Source organism: Pungitius pungitius, chromosome 17 (assembly GCF_949316345.1).
Source record: "Pungitius pungitius chromosome 17, fPunPun2.1, whole genome shotgun sequence".
NCBI classification, from domain to species: Eukaryota; Metazoa; Chordata; class Actinopteri; order Perciformes; family Gasterosteidae; genus Pungitius; species Pungitius pungitius.
The window spans coordinates 461,050-480,098 of NC_084916.1; the positions used below are offsets into that span (position 1 = coordinate 461,050).

The following is a 19,049-nucleotide window of genomic DNA, read 5'->3' on the forward strand; positions in this document are numbered from 1 at the left end:
AGGGGATGGGCCGTCCCCCTTTTTCAATGGAAGGGGAAACACTGAAACTGTGGTATTTCTTAGCAGACCAGACCCAGGCTTGTGTCCCATTGCAATTTGAAACTTGCTCCAGTCGGGCACTTTTTATTCACATACAAAGCAGTCACAAACCGATTGTGTACATTTGCCATCGCGTGACAATTCAACTACTCACTTCTGCTCTGAGGGCCTCCAGCTCGGCCGTTAGCAGCCAGCTGACCCAAGACTCCGGGGTAAAGAAGTACTCTCAACTCTCTGTTGCTCAGAGTAGATTTTAAGATATGACTTATTATGTACGAAGCGCTGACGGGCCTCGCCTTGAGTTATTCATCATATCCCTTATTGCCCTTAAATCCCGGTGGAATGACCCCCTGAAGGCGGCCACCAACCCTGTCTCACCTTTTTGAGTAAATCAAAAATACTTTTGTTTAAAGAGATATTGATACACCTAAAATAGAGTCTGTATGTGCCCGCCCTGGTTGTGCTCTCTGCACTGAAGAGGAGGGCTGGGAGTCCATACCTCCTGGAAGACTCCCCTGTGGACAAATGAAACATTGCTTTGTCACCAGTGTAGGACAAGGGAGAAAATGAAGAGCCGGGGAGAAGCACTCCCTTTGGTTCTCCTCCGTTTTATCACAGCCGTAGAATATGAAACGGGAGAGGCAGCCATTTGCTGGAAAAAATAATGATGAAGGGACCACATCGGTGCAGAAGACAGTGTGTAATTACTCAGGCCTGGCAGTAAATTGTGAGCCCTGAGGATTCCGTAACCACCCTGGCCAGCCCGTTCACGCAGACACGGCAGCTTTGTAGGCCGCAATAACTTTTGTTCTGATGCAGGCCGACTGTATTAATGTTTACCGGAGAGACGCGGCGTAACGCGCCCTGTTTCCTTGAGTGCCGTGCGCCGATGTTTGAACCAATGGGGCGTTGACGTCTTACTGGGGTTTCTCCACCGTTTCTCAGGGACTGGACAGCTCACAGCGACAAAACAACACCCCGTTGTCCTCAACGCGCAGAGCAATAACCTATTGTTCGTCGGGTAGAATCGTTTTTACTGTGGCCTGCATAACTCCTTAATGTCCCCTTTTATGGTTTCACTTGGGACGATCGTCATGTCCTTTCTCTCAGCGGCTTGCTTCTTCCCGCAGTAGGTGGGTGTTTGTTTAAAAGGAGGATTTCCAAGCGGTGGATGGATGGCCGTGTGCAGCTGGCCTCAGTTTACCCTCGCTGCTGGATTGTTCTCAGCCCAGAGCCTCGCAGTGGGGGGGATGTAGTCAAGTCTGTAGCTCCAAACAGTACTATTCTTTCTTAGCACTGAAGCCCCTGCGCTGTGCTTTCATGCCCGTAGGTTGGATTTGTATGTTAATGACCTTCCTCGCCACACCTTGTTAATAGCTGGATAAGAAGCGAACCTGTGGCGTGTCATTTTTTTCTTCTTTCTCCAAATCCGACACGAGTTGTGAGGCGTCCTTCAATAGAGATCTCAACTCGCAATGATTAGGCCTGTAATTACTGTGGTGTGTTTGTTTGTGATATCCAAATGATCAGCCGCCCGCTCCCCCAGCAGAGCCCTTTGTGAGCCAGTAATTACTTCTGGTCTCCACCGCTGCCTGCTGTTTCCTGCCGGCTCTCGCAGGGCCTCCCTATTCCAGGGCCCCGGTAACAGAGAAGAACCTTCCCCAGCAGACTTCTTGGCTAAAAGTGGAATTGGCACTTCTTTTATCCATTGCCTTTGATTCACACGCTGCAGTTCAACATTCAGTCACTCTGTACTTTTGGGAAACGTCCCTTTTAAAAAAAATTTATTTTAAATGGGCTCAAATCTTTAGAATCACTCTTGTTTTGGGAGACGGTTGACGCAGTTCCAAATCCGGGACTGCGTGTAGCTTGACTTCTTGACTTTGCCGAATTGAACAAAGAGTTGATGGAGGAGAGTTTGTGCCAAAGGACTGGCTATGAAAAAATGCTGAATGAGAAGGTTAAGGCACCGCCTGGGAATTCTCCCGTGGGTAAATCCCCATGTCTGCTGGCCTTTCTTGTGCAAATTTTTTAAAGCACTTTTTTAACTTCACCCTTTTCAGTATGCCATGTTTTAACATTTGATATGTTAAAGAAAATCTTTTGGGATCATTGCCACGGGAGTCGTGGCTTGACTGGAACGGCATCTCGAGCCCAGGGACAAAAATCAGTCGACTTAAATTCTTGTCGTGCCTGTGGCTCTTCTGTGTTGGGTTTTACTTTTAGCCATTTAATCGCAGCGAGTCTCTGCTAATGGTTCTTTTCCTCGTTGAGCGGTCTGAATGCCTCCTGGAACTAAATTGTAGGCCATTTTTCACATTAACTGTAAATCATCAATTAATTCAAGACTGAAAACCAGCACGTACTTCAGTGCTTGTGTAAATATATATTTCATGAAAAATCCCCTTCTGCTTGAGTAAAGGGAACCTGCTGTGTGTCAATGGCTGTCACATCAGTGCTTTATTTTTTTCAGACGATAACAGGTTTAATGGCATTTACAGATACACAACCCCTGGGGTGCATTTTTGATACATTACGATTATACATTGTTATAATAAATCAATTCCCACATGATTTGTGTTTTATATATATTACAAAACCTGTGGGAATTGACGGCCGCTCATCAGTGGACGGTCCTATTAGTCCATTTAAGCCTCTGAACTGGCCGTATTGGTTGCAAATGAAAGGAATCTTCTCTCACCTACTAAACCGCTGACATTTGGTTTTTCTGCAGTTGTTTGTGCTGGTTTACACACTAAAAATGACTCTGCAAGGTTATGTGATATAATCAGTTTTTGTGTAGGATATGTCTGTTGCTTTGTGCAAATGGAACCTTCTACATCATTCTGAGTCCACCCTGAGCAGGAGTTTTGTCTATGCTTGACCATCCGTGGGGAGATTCATGTGTGAATTCTTACCTATTCTGTGTCCTGTCTCTGTTCAGTCTGGTGCCTTCTTGGGAGATGGGAATTAATAACATTACAATCCACACTAAAAGGAGCTTAAACTTTTAAGAGATGATCAGTTTGCGTTCTGCATTTCTGCAGCAATGCGGGGGAATGTGTCTGATTGGCCCTACTTGATTGAGGCAACACCCGTCCAACCCTCTTTCAGCAAGATTGTAGGTTTACATTTTGAACACCATTAACGTAATATTAGTGCAACGAAGGCCACCTCTTTGGGTTGAGCCACATGGTCACCTGCGTCATCAAAACTCCACAGCACAGTGGCTGATGGTTCCATCATCGATGGATTCCCTGCACATCTGCCTACAGTGTTTGCGATGGCTGATAATCTCAAGCCGTGCCTGCTACGGCCTTTAGGGTGCATTTAAAAAGTAACACCCAGTGAAGGCCCCACTGTCCCCCCGTTACATTTCACATACACAGCAAACACAAATACCAATAACTTCCCTGTCGGTCACGTGCAGTTTTTGTAGGCAGAGTTACGTTGTAAATTCGTATCACCCACCAGCTGCAGTTTTTCATTCCTACCTGAATTCACTTCTCCCACTGCTTCACTGGCACACCACTAAATCAGATTCGTCCTACATTCTGCTGTTTTATAGGTGGAACGATCTAGACACGGCGTGTTGTGTTTCGTAAAAGGCGTCCTTCTTTAATGCCACTGCGGTGTCGTTCCTATATAAGCGGTAGAAATGTCCTGCTGTTAGACGGCCATCTTCGCTGCCCTCTTTGACTTTGTTTTTGGTTTTTTGCTTGAAGCTGTGGAGTGTGAAAAGATTCTGTGTCTTGAAAGGTCTTAATTGACGTGTGTTGCCCGGCCCCCTTCACTGGCAGCAGCAGGACCACCTTAAGCAAGACGGATAAATACAGTTTTCTCCTCCCCCAAATGTATGTATTTATATATAATGGGCCGTTACCCGCTGAGCTTTCTGCATTCTTTTTTTCCTGCTAGATACGAAGTATAACGGTATTCCTTAGACATACATCCAAGGTGTAATTAGATTATCTGATTTTTTTTCAGTGCTCCGCACATAAGTATTCTTTCCCGGCCTGTATCACAGGCATGCTGTCCATGGGGATGCAAGGTTTAATTTACAGTATAGTACAAAACAAACAAATGTTTAAAGAACAGAAACATGGTTAGCATGTTTACCTGAAATATGAAATCTAAAATCTTTGCAACGTTGAAAGCAGTTTCTAACTTCTTCCGTTAGTTCTATTGCTGCTGCGTGTGTGTGTGTGTGTGTGCGTGTGCGTGTGCGTGTGCGTGTGCGTGTGCGTGTGCGCGTGTGCGTGTGCGTGTGCGTGTGCGTGTGCGTGTGCGTGTGCGTGTGTGTGTGTGTGTGTGTGTGTGTGTGTGTGTGTGTGTGTGTGTGTGTGTGTGTGTGTGTGTGTGTGTGTGTGTGTGTGTGTGTGTGTGTGTGTGTGTGTGTGTGTGTGTGTGTGTGTGTGTGTGTGTGTGTGTGTGTGTGTGTGTGTGTGTGTGTGTGTGTGTGTGTGTGTGTGTGTGTGTGTGTGTGCGCGCGCGCTACTCTCTGCATCTCGTCTTCTGCTTATAGCTTGTGTAAGCAACTTGTCTTGTGTGGCTAATAAAATAGCTAATTCCAGATCAATCGTTCTATTGGAGCCACAAGGCATTATAAGTGTGTCATTGTGATGCGTATTGCAAAGCTGTTCTCTCACAGGTGTGAATAACAGCCTGTCTGTCTGTGAAATGATAATTGGGGTGTCAATAAAAATGACTGGTTGGCAGGAAAATGTGCAGCTCATCGGCTAATTGCCTTCAAATGGCTACCAGAGTATTTTACCCTTTAAATCAGCAAGTTCCAAATAACAACACACTGTAAACCACACGCTTCTTTGCACATTTCCTGTTGGAGTAAAACGATTTAGAGAATATCAGCGCGCTGAAGAAGAAGTCGTCATTAGGCTGTGCCCTATTTCAAAATCCTTGGAAAAAAGGAACATGAACTGTCTTGTGTGGGGATCTTAATCTTGACTGTCAATGTGGTGCTGGAGCAAATAAACACGTTTAGTTTATAGCTGTCGTGTGTCTACTCAGTATTCCCAGTTAAAGAAGGGGCACTGTTATGTGTACTGAAAAGATTCCCCTCGGCAAGTCAATATTTATGCCGTTTTATATCTCAAGCCTTCCGGACGCAACCTCATTTTTTAAAATTTTATTCATTAGTTCCACGAGGCAATCCTTTGGCTCTTTGCATATTGACACGATGATCTTACACCCCACAACGGGACCAAAACAGAAACCATCTGCTTGTGTTGCCATTGCCAACTGGTTAATTCAGAGAAGCTTCGATCAGAGTGGAACCTTTTAGATAAATCCGATGCTAAGCAACGATCCAAAGCGCATTTTCTCAGTCCAGCACTTGATAAGAGGTTCAGTGTTGATGTCTTTAGGGGATTTTCTTCCCAAGGCAGTGTCTCCCCTAGGGGGGGTAGTAGTTATGCAAACGGGGGGGGGGGGGGGGATGAATTAGTCTGCGAACAGTCTAGTAGTCGTGGCAAACGCTTCGGCCGACGGGGGGGGGGTGGTAATAGTTGGGCAAACTGGGTAGTTACTCCTGCAGGCTGTCTTGGTTATAAGGGTTGCAGCTGCTGCGGCACGGGACGCAACTCTCTTAGAACCCTTTGGGTGATGACCCAAAAGGGTTCTACATCCGTGCATCAAAGCAACCAACTGAAGGTATGGTTTCACAAAAGAAATATCGATACGACTTTGTACTGGATCAATTTGGTTAATACCTTGAAGAAAGTACTGATATACAGCTCTACTGTAGATTATCTTCTATTTTGTGCTCAGTATAGACTTTGGACAATGAAAACACTGAAATTCTTGTATAACAGCTGTTCTGCTCATGGAAATTAAATGAAAACTTTGTTGCAGCTGTGTTTTCAGCATGCAGGTTAGTGTTTACTATACAACTTTTTAGTATAGTTATTTCCATTTTAAACTAAGCTTGTACAAATGAGTAATATGCCAAAGATTCAATTGGAAGGAGTGTTTGCAAAATTGAAACTAGAATGTTTTATTATTCTTATAGTGATTTTCTGTTAATGGTTGGCAATAGTTAGCGGCGTATTTTGTATTTATATCCCAATGATGCTGCAAAGATGTACTTTTGCTGATACGGAGGACAGTGCCTCATTGAATCTGCTGTAGCGGGTGCCCCCACTCCCCCCGGCTGCTGGATGAAATGCCAGGATGGCTCCCCTTGTTGTCAGGTGATGACAGGCGGGGGGGGGGGGTCACTCAGCATTATTAAAGCTATTTGGCAGCTGTCAGTGTCCAGTGAGCCAGTTAGTGTGACCAGCGTGGTGGTATTTTGTTTTTGGGACCGGGTGGGAAAGGGGGCATTATGACTATAGTGCATTTGAAAAAGAGGTCAGTTCTGGAAGGTGCACATGGTGGTGGTCCTGTTTGAGTTATTGGAAAGCAGCGAGTAAGGGGCTTCTCAAGAACCCTGAACAGCAAAGTGTCCAAAAGCTGGATCCTACATTTAGTAGCTAGCAGGTCTTATTTCTACAAAAACTGAAATCAGGTTTCTCTCTGCCTTTCTTACTTTGGAATTGTTTGGACCTTGTTTGAATGGGTATTCTCCAGAAATTGTTATACCTAATTTTCAGATATGTTTACATCCAAGAAGAATCCTTTGCCTTGCCCAGTTTGAGTCATATTGTGCTTAGTGCAGGCCAGACTTCCTTCTTAATGGCAATCCTTCCTCTTTCATTATTGTTTTAGAATGGCTGCTGCCTTCAAAAGTAAAATGGAACAAAAGCAAGAACAACACCGTGGTCGACACCAACCTGCCTCTTCTGATTGGTTTCCTGAATCAGGCTCTCATTTACACGTTGTTCCCTCAGAGCTTTACGGAATTATTTAATTAGTCGGGGTGGTGCTTACACCCCTGGAACCAAAAGTCTATTTACACATTCACCATATCGCATACTAGTGGGGGGTGGGGGGAGGCAATGATGCATCTGATTATGAAGTCGATACTGAATTAAGCATTACTGGCTCGTAAACAGCAACGGAGCCCACTTAGTCATGCTGATGATGATGGCCCGCATCTCAACATAAAACTGGTAATCAGGGAAATGGACCTTGATTAAAATGAATTATGGTGCACGCAGGGGGCCGCGAGTAATCTAAAGTGCACAATATGCCACTCCTTATTTTCATTTTTGCTTTGAGATATCTGAGGGGTTTATATAAGGACTGTTGTCCCCCTTCATCCTCCCAGCTGTCAGTTTTTTTTATTAGTATTAGAAGTGTTGCTCATTTGCTGCTGGTTGTAGGGCATCACTCGTCATGTGCTCTGTGGCCTGAGACCATATTGGCAGCTTTGCATTAAACTGCTAATGTGCCTGGCAGCGCTACATTATCCGCCCCATCAAAGTGACAAGGGCAGGGATAAAGCACTGCACCCGGCTGTCCACAAGATTTTTTTGTTTATTTTTTTTGTGGAAAAATCAGGGCAAAGTTGTCTTTTTAGATCATCTTCTGCGGCTTCTCGCTGGTGGGACAGAACAACAAGGACATAAATGTGTATGTTCCACCTGCATTCAAAGTCAAACTGTGGTAGGGCCTCACCTGGCTGCCACGGCTGCTTTGTGACATAATGGGTCTCGGCACGCCTCCGTATTTCACAGAATGGAAGGACAAATGTGTTGTCTGGACCACAGTCTGACTTTTCAGGCTCGTGTCGGCCACCGCACATCACGTGCAGGACAATGAGCTTTGGGGGAAGATACAATGACGAGATTGAATCTCCGGCGTGAAAAATGTGAACTATTCATGCCAACACAAACCTGTGCAGAAAGTACAATGGAAGTGTATTCTATTTGTGTGTGTGTTGCAATCCAGCTGGATGGTTGGTCCGCCGTGGAGGCAGCACTGTGCCCAGGCTCAGGGCGCTCCTCTGATTGTTTAGTGATATGATTACACGAGGAGCCCCAGGGATAAACTCACGTCGGCTCCTCAATAGCTTTTCAAGATCACTTTCACAGGCGCGATGCCCCTTATGCTTTCCTTTTTTCTTCTTTCTTCTCACGTTTTTGTGGAAGGGAAAATAAATCTAATGTCAAAATTATTCTGCCGCCTCTGACTCATGAATATGAGTAACTGCTTTCTTGGAGGGACAGAAGATTGCTATTCCTGGACAATTACTAGAACATCAAAATAAGGGTTGAACCAGGTCTGCTTTGTGTTTTTATTAGGGCTGCAACAAACGATCATTTTGAATGAATCAGATTTAAAAAACGGCTATAAAACCTATAAATAATTATAATTGTCAACCCTTTATTCTAAAACATAACTGCAAATTCACATTGCAAAAATACAGTAATGTATAGGTTGCTCTTTAAACATAATAATAATTCATAAAAAATAAAGAAACATACAAATCAGAATTTAACAGGATTTATTTTAACGTCTGAACTTGATTTCTCAGACGCACCCTCAGACACCCCCCCATATTCATTAAATTATATCATCATTGTAGTGCAAGTTGAGTTAAATGTATACATCACATCTAACCACAGCAACAAAAAAACCAAGTGCTATGAGATTAATTTAAATGTCATTTGTAAATAAATGCATTAGAGGCTTCTTAGTTAGCCGCGGTGGTTTAATGGATCTTCGTGTGTCTCTTTACAGGCATAACTACCGTAAGCTGTACTACTACCATATATGACAGCATTGAAAAGTACAACACATACAAATATATTTGTCGACCGACATGGGACGAAGCACGAAATATATACAAGACTTGAAAAATGAATGGTCAAAAAAAGGCGTGTAAATAAAACGTTCAGTCTTGCTAACTGCTTTACTTCTGTTATTAGCGAGCTAACGCTAGCTTGATCAGCTGGATGACGAGTAAACAGCAACAGCAGAAGATCAGCTGGAGGCTCCGTACGTTCCTCATGCATATTCTGCGCCACGTGACTCAACAACTGCAGGTGCTGCTGGCTGCTCTTTCCTCTACGTCGACTCAACAACCCATTAAGTGATGTAATAATCTCGCACACTTTTAATAATCTATTTCATTGATTCATTGTTGCAGCCCTAGTTTGTATGTAAGTCACCAGTAGGGTTGGGTATCGAGAATCGATTGGAATCGGAACTAGCTTTGCGATTTACCCGGTATCGTTCAAAAGTTTAAAATTCGATTCCTAGTTGCGATTCTCAGTCCGCCGGCGCCGACCGGAAATAGAAACTGCTGAACACCAACGAAGAAGCGTCCACCGGAACAGCGCGATCGAACATGTGTAGCGTGCGTCGGCGGTCCAAAGTGTGGTTACACTTCTCGAAACGAACCGAAAACTCGGCAAAAAACTCCCGGTTGTTGTGAATTTGTGACGCGTCAGACCAGTGCGCGCGGGTGCTAGCCCTCCCCGCGTCGACCGCCAGCAGCCCCCCGTCAGCGAAAGTGCCCCCCCCCTCCGTGTGCCCCGTGTTTGACGCGCTGCCTCTTCCTCTGATTCCAAGGGTTCGTCCATCAGTGGGAGCAAGGTAACGTTTAAGTACCTGCAGTATCACACACTCACGTGTAAATGTGTTTTTGTGAGGTTTCAAAAATAAAGCTCTCTAGAGGAAAGTGTACCCCTGTTAAAATATATTCATAATTTATAAACAGCCCTGTTAGAAATTCATAGTAAAGTTAATAAAAAGTTCATAGAACATTGATGGAGAAGGTCAGACTATTTCCTTCAGAAAGACCCTTGGTTAGCTAGCTCATTTAAAATATCTTAAACTTAAACTTTTTTGACCCTGCCTCTTAAAAGAATCGGAATCGAGAATCGCTGGGCACCGCAATCGAAACCAGGAATCGAAATCGTTCAAATTCAAACGATACCCAACCCTAGTCACCAGTATCAGAAGTTGCACATATAACGGTTGCAAACGAATGTGTGTCGTCTTAAAAGAGTCCTGTTTACACTGGAGCCGTTTATTGGAATAAGTCTTTTAGCCCCTGATGAATACGAGACCAGTTGTCAGCATTGCGTTTGAAGCTTCTCTGTCCACCACATGAACTTTCCCCAGTCTTAACATGCGCTGTAAAGGAACCGGGCACCCGGTGATGATTAATAAACGCCGCCTCATGCCGGCATTTTTCAATGTAGGCAACTCCCACTCGAGCAGCGTTGTGACTGCTCCCGACTCTGCTGCTTGCTCTTACACAAAGGCTGCAGCTATTGATTAATTTATTCATCCAGCATTCTACCTTTTTGCATATTTTCTATCCATTGATGGAATAAAAACAGCTTTTGCTTAAGGAGCAATTGTAATTGTGCAAAAGAGAAAATAGGAGTGGGATTATTAGGGAAATTCCTCATTTCAATTGATTTTATTGCATACACTGATGTTTCCCTTCAGATATCAATTAAATTAGTAAATCAATGTTATCGTGTTGTAGTCCGCTTTGGGTAAAAGCATCAGCTAAATGAAAATTGTATAATTTCGAGCCATTTTGTGCTCCCATCTTTTTTCACTAATCTAATGGAACTGTCAAAGTCTGTTTTATCCAGGTGATCTCTAGTTATGTTTTTTCACGTGTTGGCATAAATGGAACAAGGGTTCTTCCCCTCTGTAGTCTGAGATCATTGATCATGTTCATGCATCAACATTTGTGGTAGTATGTTGGTGAGTGAAAGGCGGGACGTGATGCAGAACCAGCTGCGCATTAACAGGTTGATTTGGGATTCACAAAAAACGACTCGCTGTCAGGCGTTGGTAGGTTTGTAAGACTCTGAACATGTTTTGTTACATTCTGACGTACGCAACTTAGTAATTGTGACGTGTCCACCATCGAGCTACCATTACATTTTGATTTAAGGATGTTTCTAAGTGCACATCCAGCCTTCTGCTTGTGAGCATTCACTGAACACTTGCTTGGTTCTCTTTGGCAGCAGCCTCCTCGGTGGCGTCGGCTCTTTCGTTGTTCTGCTTGACAGCGATCCATCCCCCACAGCCCGCCCCCTCCCCGGTGTGAATCGAGGCCTGTTTGCACTGATATTCCTCATATTATTCCCTGTGTTTTTTGAGCGTGTTCTTTTTCCCTACCCGTTTTTACACCTGCGCCCCCTGAGTGGTTGCCGTTGTTTATCTGTGTGCAATAAGCAGGAAAACGGACCTACATCTATCCAGTTTTTTAACCGAAGACTGACCTGAAAGATGTTGGCATCAGCACAATGGCACACGCAGTGAATGGAGGCTTTATGGCCTCTATTCTAACCAGGCAGAATCTCTGCAGCCTACCCATTCAGACCGGGTTGCGGAAATCTGGAAGGGAAATGACTTTCTTTCCTTGAGTGTTTTTTGTCCGTCGACAGCTAAGGTTTCAACAAACTATGGGCTATAAGTGGAGAATGATGATTCCTCATTGTGTGTGGTGATACTCAGCCGGCTCTCCTTTCTTTTTCCTCTTCTGTTTCTTTAGGTTCAATTACAGATCGACGCACCATCTCACCACAAATGGCTTCTACGAGTTCCTCAACTGGTTTGATGAACGGGCGTGGTACCCTTTGGGCAGGATTGTTGGCGGCACAGTAAGTTCGTCCTCAAGCTTATTTTGCGTCATCGTTCACGATCTCTAAATCTGCTTACGTTCTTAAATGTAAATGAGACGAAATGGTAGGTGATGGTTTGCACCTGACGGAAGAAAAGCTGTGCTCTGGGCAGCTTGGGGTTGTGATTCCACTGCTCAGCCTCTCCAGGAGGTCTTATGTAAGGCTGCTGAGAGGATGCTCCAGGCGATCGAGGATCCTTCGATGGAGGAGGAGCGGTGCCGGGTTAGGGGGGGTTTCTAGTGGTGGATCATCTTTACTCGTGGAGGAATGCCTTAGGGGTCATGGAGTTTGATGTCTGGCTTATGACCAATGACCTGCAGAGGCTCTCGTAGGGGGGGACGGTACACATGAGATGCTGAGGCCACTGATGCAGTGCTCGCTTGCCAGAATCACTTATTGCTGTGGATACATACACAGCTCTCGAGGATATTTGCAGAAGACGTTGTGCTCTGCCAAAATGTTACCCCAGCTTCGGCCACAGCAGCTGCGGCGTCAAGTGTTTCCAGCGTCGTTATCTTAGGATTGCACTGCCACATTTTGCCAAACGCTGTTGGCTTGATCAGACTCGAGTGTGTAAAGCGGGAAGACGTTGACCAGCTCCGCCATGCCACTCTGACAGATTGCACCCTTCAGCCATGGAGAAAGTGGCTGTCTTAGATGCTGGACTACAGGGGAATGAGGGTCTTGTTCAGGAATGGGGGATGAAATGGGGCCTCAGATTAGCTGGCAAATTTGAACCTAATCCCCAGTCATGTGGGTATTGTGCTGAACTACAGAGGCCTGAAGGCAAAGCTCAGAATTTACAAGTTGATCTCTCACCTGTGGTCATGAGCTCTGGGATGGTGACTGAAAGATTCCGATTGCAGATGAATCTGCTCTAACAAGTTTTTAGACTTTGGGACACGGAAACGTGTTGCCCAAGAACTGCAGCTCTGCTGTGTTTTAAAAACAGCCAGTTGAATTGGTCTGATCAGTTAGGGTCCTACATCCCTCCCTAAGGAGATGGAGAAATCCCAGGCAGTCCCAGAACAGGTTGGGGGTGGGATTCCACGTGGCCTGGGACTGCTTTGGTAGATGCTGACGAGGGGGAAAGGGAAGTCTGGGCTACTTTTGTTTGCACGCCGCCATTGTGAATTTGACCTACTTATGTGGCAAATAAAGGATGGATGAAGTTTTATATTAGCCATGGCAGGAATTTGTGGGGGATTTGCCAAATCTGCAGTTTCAATCCAGTTTATATTAAAGGATAAGCAGAGCAGTCTGGTGTAAAATTCAGATATCATTATTAACCATCATCTTAAACTTGGCTGCCATGACCCACAAAATAAACCAACATAAGTGTGTGTGTGTGTGTGTGTGTGTGTGTGTGAGAGATAGATACTTGGGAAAGGCAGTGCAAGGGTACCATAGTCCTGTAAACCTCCTGCAGGCAGCATGGATTTAAGTCACAATCCAGTGGCTCCAGTGAGCTGTTCACCTGACAGATTCCTCCCCCCCCCCAGGCTGCTGTGGTCTCCTGGCTTACCAGCAGCAGCAGTTGTTGTGAAACATTGACCCTGTTCAGTGAAAAATGCAGCGTGTCGATCACACACAATTTATCTCCCATTTCCCTCCTCCCCCTCCTCTCTGCATTTCTTCTCCCATTCTCCTCTTCTCTGTCCAGCATCCTGTAAAGCGTGAGGACTGGGTGAGTGAGGATTGCATAAATAGATAAAAACCTTTGGCCTCTTCAACAAACACACCTACATTCTCTCTTTGGCCCAAGCTTCACTAATCTCGAAGCCCTCTGAGCGCAAATAATGCAACAGGACTACACAATACAGGTCCTCAGTGCCAATTAGATGTAAAAATGTCTCCCAGTGTGTCTCCATTAGTGACCTCTGTGCCTCCAGCGAGACTCGTGTCCTCTTCTCGCTCTTTCTTCCCTGCTGTCCCTGCGCAGACTGATTGGCGAGTCCCTCTGCACAGTAGACAGCGAGGCATGTTAATGTCTCTATCGGATGCCGTTATCATTTACAGCACCCAGCAGATGGTGTGGGGCAGGAGCTACAGGCCGTGCTACATGCTGATGTTTGAAAATAATGCTCGCTGCTGCACAAGGGAAGCAAGCAATCTGAATCCCAACCTCATCCATCAGCATCCCCGTGTCCAAGACAATTACCATCAGCTAATTGTAAATGCTTATGACAGGCCTGGATTGTATTAACGGATGTGTTGCCTCTGTTACGATGAATAACTTTCTACCCATCGGGGGTAGAGAGCTGAAACTCCCGATTAAACTGGAATTGTGAAGCAAATAGTTAATTTACAAGATCCCTCGGCTGCATAACCCCTCGTCCAATGAGCGAACAGTATTCAGCCCCCATCATTGGCAGGTTATTGAATGTTTTAGTAAAAACGTTGAGTAATCCACACATTTGAAGAAGATTATGTCAAGTGCTGATCTCTGCTTGAATTTAGTTGAACATGGATTTAGGTATTTTACAGTGCTCAGCAGACCGATCAGCAAACAGGGAGCACCCAAGGGCGAACGCCTCATCAAAGCTCGGGTTTCCTACACCGGTGTGATTCACTGCTTCCTCTCTGGCAAGATTTGGCTACCGATATGTAGATTGTTTCTCTTTATGAATATTAACTCCCTTCACCCCGACATCCATTTTTTACTGTCAGAAGGTCTTACATTTATTTCAGATTAAACTCAATGATTGGCTGGGTCGAGATTAGGGTGCAACCAACCATTATTTTGAGAATCTATTAATCGGCCGATTATTTTTCTATGAATTGGATAAAAAAACAGCATTAAAAAGCTTTCATTTCCAACCCTTTATTCTATAAGAGAATTGCAAATTCACATTGCCAGTCTCTAGTCGTCTTGCATAGTGTGTTTGTGTGTTATTATAAACATTGTTGGCGGATTATTGTGTCCTTCTGCCGCAAACTCACTTTATCAAGTTATTTAATAACGTAACAACAATTAGAGAAGTCGAGGATTTATAGACAATGAAACTTGTAAACTGTAGAAGAGTTAAAACAGTTTGATTGTAGAAAGTTTACTCCGATCAAAGGTGTTTTCAGTGAGGCTTTATTAACCGATTACACCTTAACTTCTGAGTTTAGAGTTAGTAACATGGTGTAATTTCACTACCTATTGCCCACAAAATTAATCAAGATACAATTCAATGCAGGACTTCATTTCTAAGCCAATTTTTGTAAAACTTTAGCAGCGGCTGGCGGATTCTTTGCAACTGCGATCCATACTTTGGATAAGTTTTGGATCTTTTTTTTTTTTTTTTACACAGTACTACAACACAGTTTATAATAGAGCGTGGGCCTGAGAGGAGTTATGCTGACAACCCACATTTTACCCAGAGGAGGTTTAGTGCCAGATGGTTGGTCGATCACATTTGGCCTCTAAAGGGTTGACAGGAATTTCAATAACCAGGCGGTTGGGTCATTGTGTTGGCCACACTAAATGCAAATGTCTCCCTGTAACATGTAAATCTATGCAAAATATAGCGAGATGGAGGTGCTGATGTACTGCCGAGCTCTGACAGATCTACTGCAGACTGAGTGATGGGTCCACGTCCACTCCAGACCTCCACCTGCTGTTTCATTTTCAATGAGACGAGGTGTGGCTTGGTTTGCCAGACTCATCTCATCTGCTGCCTTGTTCAAGGGCGCCGTGACAGTAGTTGCCAGAGTAACCACTGACTCCACACTACTCCCAATTGTCAAAAATCCCACTTGTTTGTCTGAGCTTTTTTTTCTCCCCCAAGCATGGACGGGCTTCAGCTAAGAAGGGCATCTAGTTCACTCCCACACGGCGTTCAGCATCGCAGAAAGCGAATGTGCAAGAGCTGTTGTTTGCATGGAGCTGGTGCTTTTAAAAGGCGCAGGGGTACATCTCCGGCTGCTGCGGTGTGATTCCCAATCTGTGGCTTTTGCAAAGAGATTTGTGACACCCCCCCCAAAAAAGTTGCACTACCTCCTTGTTTTCAGAAAGCTGCATCCACATTGCAACAACAGCGGCCTCTGTGCTGATACACTGAGGCCTGTGGCTCCAGGCGCAATTCACAAAGCACCTCTGCTCCAGCTGTAGGCGGCGTCGAGACGGTTTTCTGTTGCAGTGAACCTTTTACCCGCCCGCACTCTGCTTGGCATACTGCTTTTTCTCCTTTCATCTGCTGGGTTCACTTTTCCTCCTCATTGTCTCATGGCCTCTCTGGCGTTTTTTAATCTTTCATCATCTCTCTCTCTCCTGTCTGCCTCTGCCTTTCTATAGCGCCTCGCTGTCTTTTGTCACCTCCATTCTTTGCTCCCATCCCAATCCCCATCCCCTTTATTCAAAATTAGACGTACAATCCAGACCATCCTCATTAATTGTGTATGATGGCGCCCAGATGGGTCACACAGTTAGGAAGACGGACGAGCAGATATCTGATATACGTTTGACACTTTTAGTGTCTCTCTGCTTAGACCAGTCCAGCAGCCCCCTCCCTTATTCCTGCCTCCACTCCCCAGAGGACGACTGTCAGACGCGCTTTCTCCTTCTCTTTAGATAAGGGAGGCAGGCTTCTCTAATGTGACAGCCCATAACAACAGCAGCCTGTCAAGCCAGTAAACCGCTCTTTGTTGCCATAAGGACAATGACTGGAGTGCTCTTTTTAATTTTTTTTAACATCTTCTGTCATCTGCGGTGAATTAAATTTTCATAATGAACAAGCGAGGTAATGTATTCTAGAATGCCAAGTCAGAGAAAAGTGCTGATAAATAATGCCCGATGATTTTTAGCCCCCGAGCCGAAACTCAATGCCGGAGTTCAAAATTAATAATAAATATGAAAGTATTATTTGTACACGGCTGGAGACCGCTCCATTCGAGAGTGCAATCCTCAGTCAATAGGAAAGATGTGATTGATTTATCACTGAATGAGATGTGTTGAAGCTCCAAAGCGTCAGCTAATTACACCGAGAAATACACCGATCGGCAGCCGATTGCTACACAAGCTAATGTTAGAATAAATCAGCTGATTGGGTATTTTATTTATTTAATTTTATATTTTACCTGAAATGTATTAAAAAATTAATTCCCCTGATTAAACGGTCAAAATCTATTGGAGCTGCTGGTCTTTTCTAACTGGACTTGGTCACTATTTGGTTCCAATGCTCAGGTCCCACCAAATAAGGCCCTTTTGGCTCCTTTCATGCTGTCTGCGTATGTTCGGGCGATGCATCAAAAGGATTAGTATAATGGTTTACAAAGCATAAGGAATTAAGAAACAATGACTGAAAATGTTTACCAATGTGCGTCTTGAAATTTGTTTTCTTTTAACAGTTTGAGATTACAAGAATTTAATGTTTTTGAAAAACCACACTGAAAGATTTGTCTTGGTCTCACATTCTGCCGAATCCCTCGCACTCTTTGAAAAAATGTTGATGTCCCCTTCTGTGCCTCGCCCCCCCCCCTCCTCCTCTCAGGTATACCCGGGGTTAATGGTGACTGCCGGTCTCATCCACTACATGCTCAACCTGCTCCACATCACTGTCCACATCCGGGACGTGTGTGTCTTCCTGGCGCCGGTGTTCAGCGGTCTGACGGCCATCTCCACCTTCCTGCTGACACGGGAGCTGTGGAACCAGGGCGCAGGTCTGCTGGCGGCCTGCTTCATCGCCATCGTCCCGGGTTACATCTCCCGCTCCGTCGCGGGCTCCTTCGACAACGAGGGCATCGCCATCTTCGCCCTGCAATTCACCTACTACCTTTGGGTATGTACCCCGGCTCACAGGGTGGAAGGGGCCTTGAGGAGCAATGTTTAACAGTCAAACGTCGTTCACCTCCGTATGTGCAGTGTAACTTTCTCCTGAAATGAGAATGATGCCTGAACTAGTCTCACAAGGCTCACTCAGCTTTTAAATCTATTTTAGCTGAAAGAAACGTCTGATTTCCCCCTTTAACAGAGAAGCCTGTTTGTTCATCTTTCGAGGATGTTCTTCCTGTAGCCAGAAAAGAAGCCCTATTTTCATCTTACTTGGCAGATGTTGAATTATTTATCCAGAGACTGGAAAAGCACTCTGGGCATCTCTGCGGACCATGTGGAACCCAGGAAACTGCATGCCGTGCTGCAAAACCTTCACAATAAGATGACCTTTATGCGTCAGTATTACTTGAACTCCCTGACCTTGTTACATCAGTGTTCTCAACCATCTCGCATGGCACAAAAACATATGCCCTCTTGAAGTTGAATTTGTCCCACCTGGATCGTTCTGCAACATGGACTGTGACAGAACAGAATTAATTCCGGTAGAAAAAGTTATTTTTTTTAATACAAGAGCATTTCTATTAAACGTGTTCCTCAGCAGGCAGAGGTAAAGGGCTGCTCGAGCCAGGAGATGTATGAAACAGACCTTTCATTGTGTCCACTCATTATAAGTTGTGTGTGGGTGACTGAGAAATTGAAGGTCTTTTTCCCTTATTGCAGCCCTGAAAAGCATTAAGTAAATTCCACTTTGTATTGAGCTGTGCCCCTTCAACGATAGACCGTATGAATCTTTACTGTTATACCCAGAATGATGGTGCCAGAAAAGGAATTATGTGGAAAGGTTTGATTTTCTGACTGAATCAAGCTCTGGTGACTCTCTCATAGTCTGGCTGGAATGTAGTATTTCTCCTTTCATTATCAGCTGCAATCCAAATGAAGGAGGAGTCTCACACACCTGAGTGAAGGAGCAAGTTGCCTCTCTGCAGGCTGGTGGCACATGATTACATGTGAGCAACCAATGATGTCGTAAAGGTTAAAAGCTGCTGACGTTGGATCGCTGAAGGAAAACTAAATGCATCGTCATCACTGCCAGTCATTAAAGCCCAGTGGGCATATTTCTTATTTTTACAATATCCTGTCATCACAAGGAGTCTATGAAATGATTTTCATTTAACAAAATTGCCCCATGTTCCTTCTAGACTGCAATAAGATAATAGAAAAGGAAGTGGTTACAGTGAAGCAATTACAGTCATCACTCTGAAAGAATGTCACACCTGCTCAGTTAACATGCACAGAAGCAGGTGTCAAATGAACATGGCCGCTTAATGGGTGCACATTCAATATCGTCATTATTTATCGATGTAAAAGAGACTGAGCAAAAGACTGAGGAAAAGACTGTGATGAAGTGATGCGCAGTCAGCTGCTTGCACAGACTTTATTTATTAAGACTCAACCTGTAAGGAGAAAGCTGCTTGAGATTGGGTGTGCATTTCTTCACTTGTCTCCAAATAAATGCTTTTGTTTAATGGGTGTTTAGTAGGGTGCCTGAAAAGGGTCTGTGGTTGACGAGAGATTAAAATGTCATGTTTTGAAAAAATTTCAAAAATAACAAATTTGAATGTCTGTTTTGAAAGTTTGAGGAAAATGCGTGTCTTGAGGAAGGCTACTGCTAAACCTGATCTCCTCCCACCCTC

General features: G+C 44.6%; 1 protein-coding gene across 2 annotated transcripts in view; it reads left to right on the plus strand.

Moving 5' to 3' along the window:
- Positions 1–19,049, plus strand: part of LOC119219693 (dolichyl-diphosphooligosaccharide--protein glycosyltransferase subunit STT3B) — a 53,748-nt gene that overhangs the window by 13,891 nt on the left and 20,808 nt on the right. For both annotated transcript variants that reach the window (XM_037475034.2, XM_037475035.2), the window contains exons 2-3: positions 11,468–11,576; positions 17,075–17,362. In XM_037475034.2, coding sequence (XP_037330931.1) covers positions 11,468–11,576; positions 17,075–17,362 — 397 coding nt within the window. The remainder of the gene's footprint in view (positions 1–11,467; positions 11,577–17,074; positions 17,363–19,049) is intronic.